This window comes from Scyliorhinus torazame, chromosome 12 (genome assembly GCF_047496885.1).
Source record: "Scyliorhinus torazame isolate Kashiwa2021f chromosome 12, sScyTor2.1, whole genome shotgun sequence".
Taxonomy (NCBI): domain Eukaryota; kingdom Metazoa; phylum Chordata; class Chondrichthyes; order Carcharhiniformes; family Scyliorhinidae; genus Scyliorhinus; species Scyliorhinus torazame.
The window spans coordinates 222,993,061-223,009,646 of record NC_092718.1 but is presented as its reverse complement, the minus strand read 5'-3'; the positions used below and the strand labels follow the sequence as shown (position 1 = coordinate 223,009,646).

The window sequence follows — 16,586 nt, the reverse complement described above, 5'->3', positions numbered from 1 at the left end:
TAATCATAGAATCCCTACGCTGCAGAAGAGGCCATTGGACCCATCGAGTCTACACTGACCCTGTGAAAGAGCACCCTACTTATGCCCAATCTCACGCCCTATCCCCATAACCTCCCCCCCCCCCCTAACCTTTTGGACAGCAAGGGCAATTTATCACGGCCAATCCACCTAACCTGCACATTTTTGGACTGTGGGAGGAAACCGGAGCACCCGGAGGAAACGCCCGCAGGCACAGGGAGAACGTGCAAACTCCACCCAGACAGTGATACGAGGTCAGAATTGAACCTGGGTCCCTGGCACTGTGAGGCCGCAGTGCTAACCACTGTGCCGCCCTCCAATTAATGTTGGAAAAGTTGAAATCACCTAGCATAATTACCCTATTATTATTTTTACACATCTCTGCGAATTCTCACATATTTGCTCCTCAATTTCCCACTGACTCTCTGGGGGTCTATAATAGACACCTAGTTGGGCAGCATGGTGGCGCAGTGGTTAGCACTGCTGTCTCACGGCGCCGAGGTCCCAGGTTCGATCCTGGCTCTGGGTCACTGTCCGTGTGGAGTTTTCACATTCTCCCCGTGTCTGCGTGGGTTTTGCCCCCTCAACCCAAAGATGTGCAGGTAGGTGGATTGGCCACGCTAAATTGCCCCTTAATTGGAAAAAATTAATTGGGTACTCTAAATTTATATTTTAAAAAATAAACACCCAGTTGTCCCTTTTCTGTTCCTAAGCTCAACCCACAAGCTTCATTCGAAGTCCCCACCCAAGATATTATCTCTCCTTTCTACAGTAACGGACTCCTTAATTAATATTGCAATTCCCCCTCCTATTTTACCCCCTGTCCTGTCTCGCCTGAAGAAGTGTGAAGCCACCTTGTATGACAGCTTACCCAGTGGGTGAGCCCTAACAGTTCACCATCTCCAGAACCTGCACCCCCCCAAAGGTTATACGGGCCTGTGAGATGGATTGGCCAGCACACAAACAGGACTCACCCGGGCGGCCAGTGGAAGGTGATCCTAAAGGCAGGAGTCAGACTTTGTCAAAAAATGAGGAATACCAGAGCTCATCTCACAGCGAGTCATCATCCTCCTCCGCACCATGGACAAGACCCGCTCATCCTATTTACTTACAAACCACTCCAATCGGAAAGTCTAACTACAAATGCATACATTTAGAGCACCATTACATGTATCAGCTCCTAGCTGACAAGCTGTTCTCTATTAACCTATTCCCAGCGTAATTAAATCATTTACACACACACAGCCTTCTTTACAGAATAATACACTACTCCCAAAATTATTTTGAAAAATAACGTCCATTTTCAGTGTCTCTTTTGCTGGTTTTTCTGTAGGTTAGTGTTTATGTACATCAGTGCAGATCTATGTCTATCTGTGCTTTTGTGTGAACTGCTTTGTAGACATCTATCTACTGGTGCACAGAATCATACAGCATAAGTGTAGTGTGGGCTGCCCTGTGGAAACTCAGTTCAAGCACAGTTGGGGATGGGCAACAAATGCTGTCCTTGTCTTGCCAGCAATGCCTGCTTCCCATGAGGGAGAAATTTAAACCGGCTGCTGTTCAGCTCATTCGGTCCGAGCTGGTTTCGACAGAGCAATTAATTCCTTTCCCAATAGCCCTGTAAAATTTAAAAAGCTACATCCAGGTATACCCATGTGTTGATGTTCAACATGCGTGAGTGTGTACCCAGGTGTTAGCATGTACCAATGAATGTCTGGTTTGCCTTGGTGTGATTTCCCAACCAGCTGTGCTCAGGGATCTGTTGAGAATCGATTAGAGATTGCTTCCTTGTTAAATGTGACACATCTTACCTCTTGCCTCCCAACTGGGTCGACCATTTTCTGGCTGTTTTACGAACCATTGTCGTTTGTCTGAGATGTATCCCTCTGGTGGGTCTCTTTCTCGACTGTATCTTGGACTATCTGACACTGTACTGACTCAAGCATAAAGTGGATTCTGGGAAGTGGCTGTTTGGTTGCTAAGCATGAGGCTGTTACTGAGTGGAGAGTAAACAGTACAGGGAGTGGCCTGAACACAACACGCCAAGAACTAGGAGTTATTCAATTCAACCTTGAAATCCTCTGACTGACCTCAAGAGCTCCCACTTTACAGAGGGAAAGTCAGCCAAGGGTGATCCTCTGCCCTATACTGGAAGGCAGGAGTCTTTGTGAGGGTGTGGAGTGTGTGCGTGTGGTGGGGCTGATCTACGTTGTAGAGGATGGTGGACACACAAGGAATCTCCAAGGCGCTACCTGTCTGTGCAGTATTGCCAGTCTCGGTACATCAAGTTGGCCTGGGTTACGAGTTTGTCTTCTGACACTAACCTGCTGGCTGAGAGTTCAAGGTACTCACAAGACAGTTCAGGCAGGGCCTAAAACCTCTGCCTTATGTGGTTCTTTGATACACATTTACACACAATGCCGCTGTTTAAAGGGGCTTGATCAACCTATATGAATGCCCCCTGGAATTCCCTTTCTCAACCATTCTGCCTCTCTCTCCTGCAAGATGCTCAAATCAAACCCTTGAGCCCGAGTCTCAACAGCTTTTGTGGCTTGGTGTGTCATTTTGTTTTGACAATGCTGTTAAGTGATGTGGGATGTATTACTCGGTTAAAGATGCTGGATAAATAGGAGTTATTCCAGACATTACTGTATCGCAGGAAGGTTAGACAGGGAAGCTAAACTGCTGAAACTTTGCCTATGGTTAGTGGTGACATCTTTAATCCGCCTTTCATCCTGTACGTACCAACACCCATCTTCAATGCACGCTAACTTCCCACCCACCAGATAAATTCAATAATTCATTTGAACTGTGAAAATTATAAAGTAGATTTTTAAAAATTCATTTACGGGATGTGGGCCTCGCTGGTTCGGCCGGCATTTTTGCCCATCTCTGGTTGCCCTTCAGAAGGTGGTGGTGAGCTGCCTTCTTGAACCGCGGCAGTCCCCGAGGTGTAGGTACACCCACAGTGCTGTTAGGGAGTTCCAGGATGTAGCCCCAGTGACCGTGAAGGAACGGCCGATATATTTCCAAGTCAGGGTGTTGAGTGACTTGGAGGGGAACCTCCAGGTGGTGGGGTTCCCAGGTATCTGCTGCTCTTGTCCTTCTAGATGATAGTGGTCGTGGGTTGCATTTGCAAAGTATCTCTCACCTTCATACTATCCCAAACTCTACAAGCAATTAAATAGTTCTGTGTAGTCGCTGTTGTAAAATTTAAAAAAAACAGGGAGTGCTGCACTATCAGAATCTCTCGGGTGGGATGTTAAACTGAGGACTTGGCTGCCCAGGCTATGGGAAAGACTCTAGGGCCACTATTTGGAGAGCAGGGAAGTTCCCCCCAGTTTCCTGGGGCCAATGTTCATCATTCAACCAACATCACTAAAACAAGACACCTGGTCATTGTCACATTTTTTATTTGTGTGGTTTCCATATTTCCTACATTAGAACAATGACTACTTCAAAAGCACCTTATTTGCTTTCAGACATTCGAAGATAGTGAAAGGTGCTTCAGATATGCAAGTCCTTCTGATAGCATTAAAACTTCCAACTACTCGGAGACAGAAAAGGGAGATTAATTCAGGGTTACCAGACAATAACGGGAGTGGGTGTTAGGAGGGGGAAAAGATCAGGCTTGGCTGTGATGACGTCCACAGTTGAACTGCCATGGATTCCCTTAAGAAAAGGCACAGGTCCCTTGAACCCCAGCATCGCCAATGTAGCATTGACTAAATTGGAAAAGTGATTGCCTCAACTGATGCTAAATATTAATTAAATGCCGGATGGCTTCAGCTCTTCAAAGAGCAGTGAATCTGCTGTGACCAGAGGGGATTACTGTTTGCAGGAAGGGCACGAGCAGTTAGAAACATGGCACAAAGTTAATCTGAAATGCTGTTCCTTCCCGAGCTGCTCTAATGGTCTAATCAACCCTCAAGCTGTTCCGAGCTGAACAGATCCCACACATAAAGCAAGTCTTTTAGGAACAGCATCTAAGCACTGTGAAACGGTTGGTGCTAGTCCGAGCAGGTTCTCTGTAAAGTACAATATAATGGAACCCAGATAAATGGGGCACAGGTTCTGCCTGTATACAAAGCTGAATTTGAGCAAAAGGGCAGAGAGTTTCCCAAGCCTGAACGTTGGCTGCACACTAAGGATGCAAAGTGCCATTCTGACTCTGCGCCAACATATAACCCTAACCCAACCTATCCCGCTTCGACTGACTGTTTTTTTGTGTGGAGTTTGCACGTTCTCCTCGTGCCTGTGTGGGTTTCCTCCCACAGTCCAAAGATGTGCAGGTTGGGGGATTGGTCATCCCACCAAATTAATTTAAAAAATAACTCATTCACATCCCAGTACCATGGGGTTGATTAAAAAGAGGAAAAATACAATATGAAAGTAAGCTAGCGGGGAACATAAAAACTGACTGGAAAGGTTTCTATAGGTCTGTAAAGAGAAAACGATTGACAGAAATGTAGGCCCTTACTGTCAGAAACAGAGGAATTCACAACTGGGAACAAAGAAATGGCTGAGGAACTAAATTCGGACTTTGCTTCTGTCCTCACAAAGGCAGACATGAATAATGTACCGGACGTTCTGAGAAACACAGGTTTTAGTGAAGAGCTGAAGGAAATTAGTATTAGTAAAGAAATGGTTTGGGGGCAATTAATGGGATTGAATGTGGACAAATCTCCAGGGCCGGATAATATTCATCCCAGCGACGCAAGGAAGTGGCCCCAGAAATCGTAGATCCATTGGTGGTCATTTTCCAAAATTCTTTGGACTCTGGAATGGTTCCTACAGATTGGAGGGTAGCGAATGTAACCCCGCTATTCAAAAAGGGAGGTAGATAACAGGGAACTATAGACCAGTGAGTAACGTCGGTAGTAGGGATGTTGCTGGAGTCCATTATCAAGGGTTTCATTCCACAGCATTCGGAAAGCAGGGGTATAATCAGACAAAGTCAGCGTGGATTTACGAAAGGGAAATCATGTTGGACAGATCTATTGGAATTATTGAAGGTGTAACTAGTAGAGTTGACCAGGGAGAACCAGTGGATGTGGTTTATTCAGACTTTCAGAAATCTTTTGACAAGTTCTCACATAGCAGATTACTTTCTAAAGTTAAAGCGCATTGGATTAGAACATGGAACATACAGTGCAGAAGGAGGCCATTCGGACCATCGAGTCTGCACCGACCCATTTAAGCCCTCACTTCCACCCTATCCCCGCAACCCAACAACCCCTCCTAACCTTTTTTGGTCACTAACTGCAATTTATCATGGCCAATTCACCCAACCTGTACGTCTTTGGACTGTGGGAGGAAACCGGAGCACCCGGAGGAAACCCACGCAGACACAGGGAGAACGTGCAGACTCCACACAGACAGTGACCCAAGCCGGGAATCGAACCTGGGACCCTGGTGCTGTGAAGCCACAGTGCTAGCCACTGTGCTACTGTTTGGCCTCCAGAAAGCTGGTTAGCAAACAGGAAGCAAAGAGTTGGAATAAATGGGTATTTTTCCGATTGGCAGGCAGTGACTAGTGGGGTACCGCAGGGATCTGTGTTAGGACCCTAACTGTTCACATTATATATCAATGATTTGGATGATGGAATTAAACGTATTATCTCCAAATTTGCAGATGATACAAAGTTGGGTAGGAGGGTGAGCCGTGAGAAGGATGCAGAGATGCTTCAGCGGGATTTGGACAGGCTGAGTGAGTGGGCACAGGCATTGCAGATGCAGTACAATGCGGACAAATGTGAGGTTATCTGCTTGGGTAGCAAAAATAGGAAGACAGATTATTTCAATGGGTGTAAATTGAGAGGTGGATACTCAGCGAGACCTTGGTGTCCTCGTGCATCAGTCGCTGAAAGTAAGCACTCAGGTACAGAGGCAGTAAAGAACGCAAATGGTATGTTTACCTTCATAGCGAGAGGATATGAGTACAAGAATAGAGATGTTTTACTGCAATTGTGTAGGACATTGGTGAGGCCACATCTGGAGTATTGTGGGCAGTTTTGGTGTCCTTATCTGAGGAAGGATGTTGCTGTGGAGGGAGAGCAGCGAAGGTTTACCAGGCTGATTCCTGGGATGGCGGGACTGGCATTGAGGAGAGACTAAATCAGTTAGGATTATATTCATTGGAGTTTGGAAGAGTGAGAGGGGATCTCATAGAAAGTTACAAATTCTAACAGGATTGGACAGGGTAGATTCAGAAAGAATGTTCCCGATGGTGGGGGAGTCCAGGACTAGGGGCTCATAGTTTTAGGATAAGGGGTAAATCTTTCAGGACTGAGGTGAGGGGAAATTCCTTCACCCAGAGAGTGGGGAATCTGTGGAATTCGCTACCACAGAAAGTAGTTGAGGCCAAAACATTGTGGAATTTCAAGAAGGAATTCAATACAGCTCTTGGGGTAAAGGGATCAAGGGAAAAGGAGGGGAAGGCGGGATCAGGGTATTGAACTTGATGATCAGCCATGATCACAATGAATGGCCTCCTGCTCCGATTTTCTAAGTAAGTACAAAAGCTGGTCAAGCAGAATGCTCAAGGGTTGAGAAGTGTGATGTAGTGCTACAGCAGAATAGTAAACATGATGCAGAGTACTAAAGCATACTCCACACTGGGAAGAGTGGAGTCCACATTTCTTTTTGAATATAAATACAAACCACAACAGAATAATGAACACCAGGCTATATCTCTCGCCCAGTCCTGGCTCCCCCAATTCCTCCTGGTTTTAAGCTCCTAACTGGGGGAGGAGGGATGGGAGAGAGGGGGATTAGCAGGATTCTTTTGCAGGCAAACAATCACTGAAATAAATTCAGCTGACAATTCGGTTTCAAGGTTAAATTTAATTCAGTCAGAAGGTAAACGGTAACATGTCGGGGCGAGTTTGTTCCAAACACAGGTGCCCGCTTTCAGCTCGGTTGGCAAATTGTCCATGTGTGCCCTGGGGAGCTGCCATTTCTCTCCATGGTGGGTCAGAGTTCGTGGCCAGGGCTTCAAGAGGTCAAGATTCACTGTCTGAGGTGGAGCTCTCCTGGCTAATTTCAATCTGTAGTGATGGGAGGTTGTCTAATCGACTCTTCTTGTGTGAGCGCTCCTTCTCTCTGATCAGAGCGCCCCAGGCACGCTGGAGCTCTGTGTCATCATCCTCATCCTTCTCCTCCTCTGCCTCTTTCACCACTACCTCTGCCTCTGCCTCTGCCTCTGCCTCTGCCTCCTCCTTCTCTGCGGCAGGCTCCTTTTCTGCCTCCTTCTCTGGCATCTTTTCACATTTTACTGGGGGTTTGCCAAGGCGACTCCATAAACTCCCTGTTGGGAAGAAAACAGCAGAATAAAAACCACCTCCTGCGCTTTCATGTATATGTATTCAATAATGATTCACTGATAGATTACTGAGCGAAGCAGCAGAAATGCTCTTGGTCTCAATGCTGCGTAGGGAAAGAAATATTTACATTTCTATAGCCCCTGTTCCAAAGTGCTGCACAACCAATGAAATATTTTCAAACGGTAGTCACTGGAATGTGGAATACAGAGCAGCCAATCTGCAGATAGGATCCCACAGACAGCAATTTAGTAATGAGCACATCACTAGAGTGATAAATGTTGCCAGAACACAGAGCAAAGCCGCCCTGTACGGCACTGAGTAATGTCCTGGGATTTTTATTAATTAATCTCAGGTTGCAGAAGTTGCTGACAAGCCCGGCATTCATTGCTCATCCATAATATTCCTCAGCAAGAGGCTCAACAGCGGACTCTCGATCACACGTTCCTCTCTCCCCGGCATCATCTCACTGATGGCCACGAGGGGCAGCTGGATAGAGTGGCGACCCCCAAACATTTACCCGTTCTTTTGTTCTTGTCAGGTGTGAAGCTCCTGCTCTCCTGTTTGGGGAAGCCCAGCCTGCTGTGAACATCTGTCTGGGGCTCTCTCTGGGTGACGGAGATGCTGCTGGCCTGTGGAGAGTGGGGCCTTTTCCCCAGCCGCTGTCTGACACCTGGAACCAACACAGGAGAAGTACACCATCAATCAAAGGTCAACCGGTATCCCACACCCAGCAGCAAGTGTCACCACCAAACATACTGGAGGTTGCATTACTGTTCACATAGAATCATACAGCACACAAGGAGGCCATTCAGCCAGTGTGTCTGTACTATACAATTCATTCCACTCACCCCTGTTCTTTTACCAAAGCCTTGACAATGTTTTCATGCATTTCTCCAATTATCTTTTGAACGTTCCTATTGGACCTGCTGCCTCTGTGACCTTTCAGGCAACACATTCTACATCACAACTCGCTGTGGAAAAATATTCTGATTTTCCCGCTGGCTCCTCAGCCAATTAAATTAAATCTTTTATCTTAAATCTGGTCACTGACTGGATTTCCACCAGAAACAATTTCTCCTTATTCAGCAAAACACCTCATGATTTTGAATAGAAACATAGAAAATAGGCAGAGATCATTGGGCCCCTCGAGCTGCTCCACCATTCATTATGACCCTGGCTGATCATCGCGTTCAATACCCTGATCCCATCTTCCCCCCATATCCCTTTAACCCCAAGAGCTCGATCTAATTACTTCCTGAAATTACACAACGTTTTGGCCTCAACTACTTTCTGTGGTAGCGAATTCCACAGATTCACCGCTCTCTGGGTGAAGAAATTTCCCCTCACCCTCAGTCCTAAAATGTTTACCCCTTATCCTCAAACTATGACTCTCGTTCTGGACTCCTCCACCATCGGGAACATTCTTTCCGAATCTACCCTGTCTAATCCTGTTAGAATTTTGTACGTTTCTATGAGACCCCCTTTCACTCTTACAAACTCCAATGAATATAATCCTAACCCACTTAGTCTCTCCTCATACGTCAGTCCCGCCGTCCGAGGAATCAGCCTGGTAAACCTTCGCTGCTCTCGCTCCACAGCAACATCCTTCCTCAGAGAAGGAGACCAAAACTGCCCACAATACTCCAGGTGTGGCCTCACCAATGCCCTGTACAATTTCAATGAAACATCTCTATTCCTATATTCAAATCCTCACTATGAAGGCCAACATACCATTTGCCTTCTTTACTGCCTGCTGTACCTGCACGCTTACTTTCAGCGACTGATGCACGGGGACACCAAGGTCTCGCTAACTATCCACCTCTCAATCTCCCTCTCTGCTCAAAGGAGAACAATCCCACTTTCTCCAGTCCCTCCACATTCAATGAAATTTTTTGATAAAATTGTTTTAATTTGTTGCTCCCACAAAAGGAAGGGGTTTGTTGATGGTTTCTGTAAGCAGACTGGGTTTAATAGGGGAGAGGGTGAGTATTGGTACCAGTGACGGAGCTGCTGCCAGCTCCCGTGGGCAGCTGCCTCTCCGCCTGCTGCCGTTTCTCCTCCAGGAGGAGCCGCACATCCGACACCTTCTCAGTCGAAAGCCTGGCACCGATCCGGTTCCTCACGCTGCTGGACACAATTGTCATGTTTGTTTCCGGCTTCATCGAGTTCCTAGGGAAGCAGAAGGACGGAGAGGGGTGGACAATAAACATACGCAGTCAGGGGGAAAATTCAGCAACCACTTTGCACCAACAGTTTTTATAATGTTCTCGTCAGACCCCATCTGGAGTAACCGTCTTCAGTTCCGGGCCCCACCCCTCAGGATTGGCCTGGGAGGGGGTGCAGTGCGGATTCAACCGAACAATAGAAAGGGTCAAACTCAGGACTAGGCTTGCATTCCCTTGAATTTAGACGCTTACGGTCTGATCATGTAGAGGTGTTGCAGATGATTAATGGGTTTGATAGGGTCAATAGAGGGAAATGATTTGCTCGGGGGTGGGGGAGGGGGCGGTCGGTGTCCAGAACCTTAGAATTGGAGGCAGGCTGTTGAGCGGTGATTTCAGTAAGAACCTGCTCACACTAAGGAGAGAGAGAATTTGAAACTCCCCAAAACGCTGTAGGTGCTGAGGGCCAGCTGAAAATGTCAAGACTGAAATTGATACCCATTCTCATTGGACAGGAGTTAAGGAGTTATGGAATCATGGTCAGTAGATGGGGTTAAGGTACAAATCAACCATGATCTAATAGAATCTGATAGAAGTGAAACAAGCTCGGGGGGCTGAATAGACCCCCCCTTCCTGTTCCTAATGGATTTGAAGAATTCCGATGGCTGTCACCAGCCAGAAATGCTGGGATATCACACGGGATAAAACAACAAGTTCCAGCGTGATTCCAGATTTTCCTTTTACTGCCACAACCGCGGGGACTTCGAATCTTACAGCATTCGGCCCATCATCGAGAGAGAGTCATGCCTGTGCTAGCGCTTTGAAGGATCAATCCAATTGGTCCCACTCCGCCCAGCTCTTCCCTCAGCAAATTTTTCCTTTCCAAGGATTGATCCAATTCCCTTCTGAAAGTTGTGATTGAATCGACTTCCACCGCCCCGTCAGGCAGAACCTTCCCGATCACAACAACTCGCAAAGTGAAAAACATTTCTCATCTCCCCTCTGGTTCTTTTGCTGATTCTCTCCAATCTGTGTCCCTCTGCTTACTGACCCTCCTGCCCCCAGAAAACTGCTCCTTATATGCTGGTTATTATAATTTTCATGATTTTGAACACCTCTATTGAATCTTCCCTTAACCTGCTCTGCCCTCAAAACAATCCTGGCTTTTCCTGCCTCTCCACATTACTTGGCAGCATGGTAGCACAGTGGTTAGCACTGTTGCTTCACAGCACCAGGGACCCGGGTTCGATTCCGGCTTGGGTCACTGTCTGTGTGGAGTCTGCACGCTCTCCCCGTGTCTGCGTGGGTTTCCTCCGGGTGCACCGATTTCCTCCCACAAGTCCCGAAAGACGTGCTGTTAGGTGAATTGGACATTCTGAATTCTCCCTCTGTGTACCCGAACAGGCGGCGGAATGTGGCGACTAGGGGATTTTCACAGTAACTTCATTGCAGTGTTAATGTAAGCCTACCTGTGACACTAATAAAGATTATTATCCTTGCTCCAATCCTGATAAATCTGCTTCAGCTCTCTCTCCAAGGCCTTGGCAAGAATTAGACAAAACTCTGCAGCTAAGACTCCTGTTTGAAAGGTTTACTTTCTCTTGCACTCTACTCCTCTGTTAAGGTTAAGAATGAAATGAAAATCGCTTATTGTCACAAGTAGGCTTCAAATGAAGTTACTGTGAAAAGCCCCTAGTCGCCACATTCCGGCGCCTGTTCGGGGAGGCTGGTACGGGAATTGAACCGTGCTGCTGGCCTGCCTGGGTCTGCTTTCAAAGCCAGCGATTTAGCCCGGTGCTAAACAGAATACTTAGTTTTTTTCCAGGAAAAAAAATGGCTCGTCACCTTGAAAGGCAGCGGCCTCTCCACCCCACCCACTCCAGTCTCTGTTCCTGCACCCTCTCCACCCCACCCACTCCAGTCTGTTCCTGCACCCTCTCCACCCCACCCACTCCAGTCTCTGTTCCTGCACCCTCTCCACCCCACCCACTCCAGTCTGTTCCTGCACCCTCTCCACCCCACCCACTCCAGTCTGTTCCTGCACCCTCTCCACCCCACCCACTCCAGTCTCTGTTCCTGCACCCTCTCCACCCCACCCACTCCAGTCTGTTCCTGCACCCTCTCCACCCCACCCACTCCAGTCTCTGTTCCTGCACCCTCTCTCAATAATACCATTTTGTTTATCCAGCATTTTCTGTTATTTCAGATTTCCAGCACCGCAGTATTGTATTTTTATTTGACTATTTCGTTCATATTGTCTGTCCTTGTTTTTCTTCCCAAAATACTAATTCACTCCTGTTCACCACCCAGCATTTCCTACTGGACATAGTGGGCACTGGACGAGGGCAGAGTCAGGAGTTAGTGAATTGCCCCCCAGCTGGTCATAGGACCTGCCAACTCTCGCCATCTGGAATGGGCAGACTTTGGCAAAATACCAACAGCCACCATGAACTCAGCAAGGAGCCATTGGCTCCAGGGAAGGGTGAGGAAGCTTGGAGGGTCTTTGGATAAGACTCACCGAATAGTCTTCAGCCGGGCCTCCACTTCGTCTGCATACATAGTCATCTTCAGACTCTTCTTGGGCAATGGCATTGAGATCATCTTCAACTCCAGATCGTAGTCCATCTCATCAGAGTCAGAACCCCTGGGGCTAAAGTGCCCACCCGTTCGACTCTCGTTGCGATATTCAACCACCACCCGGTCATCTGCCTCCATATCCTGCTCTGCGTCGTCATCGTCATCGTCATCGTCCTCCTCCTCCTCCTCCTCCTCCTGGATCGGCTCCTCAGGAACATTGCCCAGACCTGTGAACAATGAAACCCATCAGCCTGGCATCAATGATGCAAAACCGTCAACAAGTGAGCAACGATAGTAAATCTCACTCTTCAGATCACCCCCAACACCATCCGTACCCTCACTCCCCATGGTGGGTTCATATGAAAATGCAGGAGAGGCCAACAGCTACTCTTTTACCTCCTCCCTTCCCACTGTCTGGGACATTGAGCGGAACAATTTTACATATTAATTGACACTCCCATTTTCTCAGACATTCGGCAACCATTTCCACCTCTGATTGACATCAACATCACCCTTTGTCTTTAATCACTTCTCCCCTTCACACATTCTATCCCTGCCTTCTTTCCGCTATCTCTGCACAGTGTTCATCACTAATATCATCCAATTGCAACAGAAGCTCAAATGTTAACCCTGTTTCTGTCTGCACAGTTACCCCCACCCAAACACACCCCAATCCTACACACCCCTGCCGAGTGAATGCAGACAGACCAGAGTGATGGTGTTTGTAACGCGATTCCAGTCCCACATCTTCAGGCAGGAAAGATTTTTTCTTTATAACGTCTCTCTGGATCCGTCGGGCATGATATCGTCGCTTCCTGTGGAAAGGCAAAGTGCGACAGGTCAGCAACAACCCAGGAGCTGTCGTTGTCATTAATGCCCTTTACGGAAGAAAACTTACTGTCTTTACCCAGTTTTTTGTGAAATTCTCCAGCAAGGCACTCCAATGCAACAAAACCACTACAAATAATAAGAGCACACGGACAACAGACTTCAAGGTGGCAGCCTGCACTGTCTCTTGCTCCACCACCTCCTCAGGGTGGCTAGAAAAGGGCAATAAATGGTCCCATTATGAGAATAATTATTTCTGACTGATGTACAGCAAAGTGCATTAACCCAACTGACAGGTTCGGCGATACACTTGTGAATGTACCGTGAGGTAAAGGTAAAGTTGTCATAGTCCCAGGTACCAGAGGCTGTTTTCCCCTTTGAGGGAGAGAGCTGACTGGATGTGATTAACCTGAGGGTCACCACACCTCAGGCGAGGGGCGAGGTTGAGAAGCCGGGGTCGTCATGAATAACCTCAGCCGGAATGGGAATCGAACCCACATTGCTGGCCTCGCTCAGTATCACTGACCAGCTGTCCAGCCCTCTGAGCTAGTGTTCAGTAAACATTACTCACCTGTCCAGCCCCTAAACAGGTTACTCACCAGGAATTTGACAGGATCCCCTTCATACCACCGTAATTCGGATTTCCATATTTCATATAATACTGACTCCGCCTGGCGGCTCCTAATTCCTTCCGATCATCTGCAAGACAGCACAAGCTCACTGACAGCCCGGGGTACAGCTCTGACAACTCAGCAACTTACACAATACACAGGAATGCCCACCCCCACCCCAGCCAGGGAGCAAAATGGCCACAGAGACCGAGGGTGGGTTCGTTGTGGGCAGGGGGCGGAATTATCGACTGAATTCAGTTTGCTGGGCTCCATAGGACGGGAGAGCAGTCAGCCCCTGGAGCCTGGTTCCCTGGGTCATGGTGCTCTGCATCTCCACTCCATTAACCTGTGTTAAACACATATCCCAGAACACGTCACTCAACAATCTATTGATCTCAATCTTGAATGCTGTAACTAACCCTCAGCTTCAATATTTGTTTGAAGGGAGAGTTCCAGATTTCCACCCCACGTGTGAGGAAGTGATTCCTGACATCACCCTCAACAGACTGGGCTCGTATCTGAAGGTTCTGCACCGCACCCCCCCAGGGTGTCAAATCGCCGCGACCCCCTCAACCACCTCCTCCCCTTCCCCCACCTCTCCTCATACCCCACCCCCACCTCCCCTCATCCCCCACCTCCTCCCCTTCCCCCACCTCCTCCCCTTCACCCACCTCCTCCCCTTCCCCCCCCTCACCCACCCCCTCCTCCTCCCACCCCCTCCTCCTCTCCACTCCCTCACCCACCACGCTCCTTCCCCCCCTCATCCCCCACCTTGCCCCTTTCCTCCCCCACACCCACACCCTTCCTCCTCCCCACCCTCTCACCCATCTCCTCCCCTTCCCCCACCTCCCTCATCCCCACCTTCTCACTCGCCTCTCTCCCCCCCCCATCCCCTTCCTTCACACCCTCCCCCCATCCCTTCCCTTGCCCCGTCCCACACCCCGTTCACCTCCCTCCTATGCCCCCACCCCCATTCCTCCCCCACCCCCTCCCTCACCCTCCTTCCTCCTACCCCCCCCTTCCTCCCATCCCTCCTTTCCTTCCCCCTCCGGAGACAATGTGCAAAAAGGGTGTTAGACAGGAAAGCAAAGTTGAAGATTCTGCAAGGCGCTGATCGTCTAATCACAGGCCGCTGCTCTCCCGCACGTGCTGCTGACAGGCTTTGCAATTAAGTCTAATGATAATTATGAAATCGTTGTTGATTGTTGTCAAATGTTCTTTCGAGAAGGAAATAGAACCATAGAAACGTTAAAGTCCGGAAGGAGGCCTTTCGGCCCACCGTGTCCATGCCAGCCTGAGGGCACCCAGGTGTGCTTTCTAATCCCATCTTCCTGCACCCGGCGCATAGTCCTGCAGCTCACAGCATTCACCGCGCTTTTTAAAAGCAAAGGATTTTGGGAGAGGAAAGAGACAGAGAGACGGCAAAGTGCGCAGGGCCTCCGCTAACCCGCCCTCCAGCCTTCCCCTCGGCTCTTGGTGCTTCCCTCAGTGGGCGCACATGTTCCACTGGAGTTTAGAAGAGTGGGGGGTGACTTGACTGAAGTTAATAAGATCCTGAATGGTCTCGACAAGGTGGACGTGGAAAGGATGTTTCCTGTGGGAGCGTCCAGAACTGGTGGGGAAGCTGTTTTAAAATTAGGAGACACCCTTTGAGGACTGAGATGAGGAGAAATGGTTTCTCATCGAGTTTGGAACTCGCTCCTCAGAAGGAGGCGGGACCACTGAATACTTCTGAAGCAGAGGTAGAAAGATTATTGATTGGCAACGGAGTCAAAGGTTATGGGGAATGCTCGGAGGAAAAGAAACTCAGCACAAATAGATCAGCCATGATCTTACTGAATTGCAGAGCAGGCTCGAGGGGCCGAATGGCCACCTCCTGCTCCTATTTCATATGTAGGAGGGGGTGGGTGGAGAGAGGGAGTGTGTGAGTGAGGATGGGTGGTTTTTACACTGTCGCTGAGCCACACAGTAGGTGGATTGACTATAACCACGTGATCCAATGTGACTCGGAGAAACTGCAGCGATTAACACCCTCCACAGAGATCACTGCCATCACCATGACTGCAAATATCCAATCCAGAGAGCTGACAGGCCTGATGTTTCCTGTCCCCACCAATCCAAATGTTGATTACAGCAGTGAGTACGGGCAGGGGGCGGGATTAGAGATGGGGAGGGCCACCTGCGGGTCCGCGCCTGAGGGTGTGTGTGGGGGTGACAGTGTGTGCGAGGGCGAGTGTGTACCGAGACTGGGAGTGAGCTGGACACACTCTCACCCTTTCACACTCTGAGTCCTGTTTATTTCTCTTTTTTTTAAAAAATTGATTGTTTAATTTTTCTTTACTCAGCAAGTTGATTCTTTACATACGTCAGCTTTAAAAAAAAAGTCATGTTTAATGCTGAACCAAACTTTATATTTCCAAAATTTCGCATTGGCCCCTTAGGTGAGAAAAATGGAAATGTGCCCCCACAGGAACAGGTTGAACAAAGCTGACCTTGTCCCATTGGCCCTCCACAACCACTCGTCCCCCTCCCTCAGGTGAACCAGCAGGGCTCACAGAGACAACATTAAACCAGGAGAGGATTGGGGAGACTGATGCCTACCACAGTCAAACAGCCTTCTAATCTGGTGGTCCTGTACTGTGGCGGCTGGTGGGGAACTGGATCCCACTCACCTTTGGTGGCGAATCGGAGTTGCAGCTGGTTCCCCTGCGTTGCCCTGATCGCTGGCCGCATATCATTTTGAAGGATTGAGGCTTGCTCCGTCTGTGACAGCGTGTCCAACTAGCCCGAAAGAGACAGAAAAATGACTCTGCGGTTAATTTATCGTGGCTCAGCACGAGCTGTTTGATAAGAAAGGGAGAATGAAAACCTGGAGTATGTTTGCGCCCAAACTCAGTACGAGCTGGAGCGTGAAGGAGATTCTATGAAGATAAGAGAAGAATTAGGAGCTAGATGAGACCATTCTGCCCCTTGAGCCTGTCTCTGCATTCCGTAGGTCACATCATCCTCAAACTTAGCCGAAACGAGGGCAGCACGGTAGTACAGTGGTTAGCATAGTTGCTTCA

At 48.5% G+C, this 16,586-nt stretch overlaps 2 protein-coding genes across 2 annotated transcripts in view; both read right to left on the bottom strand.

Moving 5' to 3' along the window:
* Positions 1-1,967, bottom strand: part of LOC140387021 (uncharacterized) — a 53,083-nt gene extending 51,116 nt beyond the window's left edge. Inside the window, exon 1 of the mRNA XM_072469999.1 lies at positions 1,830-1,967. Coding sequence (XP_072326100.1) covers positions 1,830-1,879 — 50 coding nt within the window. The 5' untranslated portion in view covers positions 1,880-1,967. The remainder of the gene's footprint in view (positions 1-1,829) is intronic.
* A 4,877-nt stretch (positions 1,968-6,844) lies between these two features.
* Positions 6,845-16,586, bottom strand: part of ncbp3 (nuclear cap binding subunit 3) — a 77,587-nt gene continuing 67,845 nt past the window's right edge. Inside the window, exons 7-13 of the mRNA XM_072469998.1 lie at positions 16,194-16,302; positions 13,510-13,609; positions 12,791-12,897; positions 12,024-12,309; positions 9,340-9,512; positions 7,861-8,013; positions 6,845-7,327 (exon numbers count right to left, since the gene is read on the bottom strand). Coding sequence (XP_072326099.1) covers positions 7,023-7,327; positions 7,861-8,013; positions 9,340-9,512; positions 12,024-12,309; positions 12,791-12,897; positions 13,510-13,609; positions 16,194-16,302 — 1,233 coding nt within the window. The 3' untranslated portion in view covers positions 6,845-7,022. The remainder of the gene's footprint in view (positions 7,328-7,860; positions 8,014-9,339; positions 9,513-12,023; positions 12,310-12,790; positions 12,898-13,509; positions 13,610-16,193; positions 16,303-16,586) is intronic.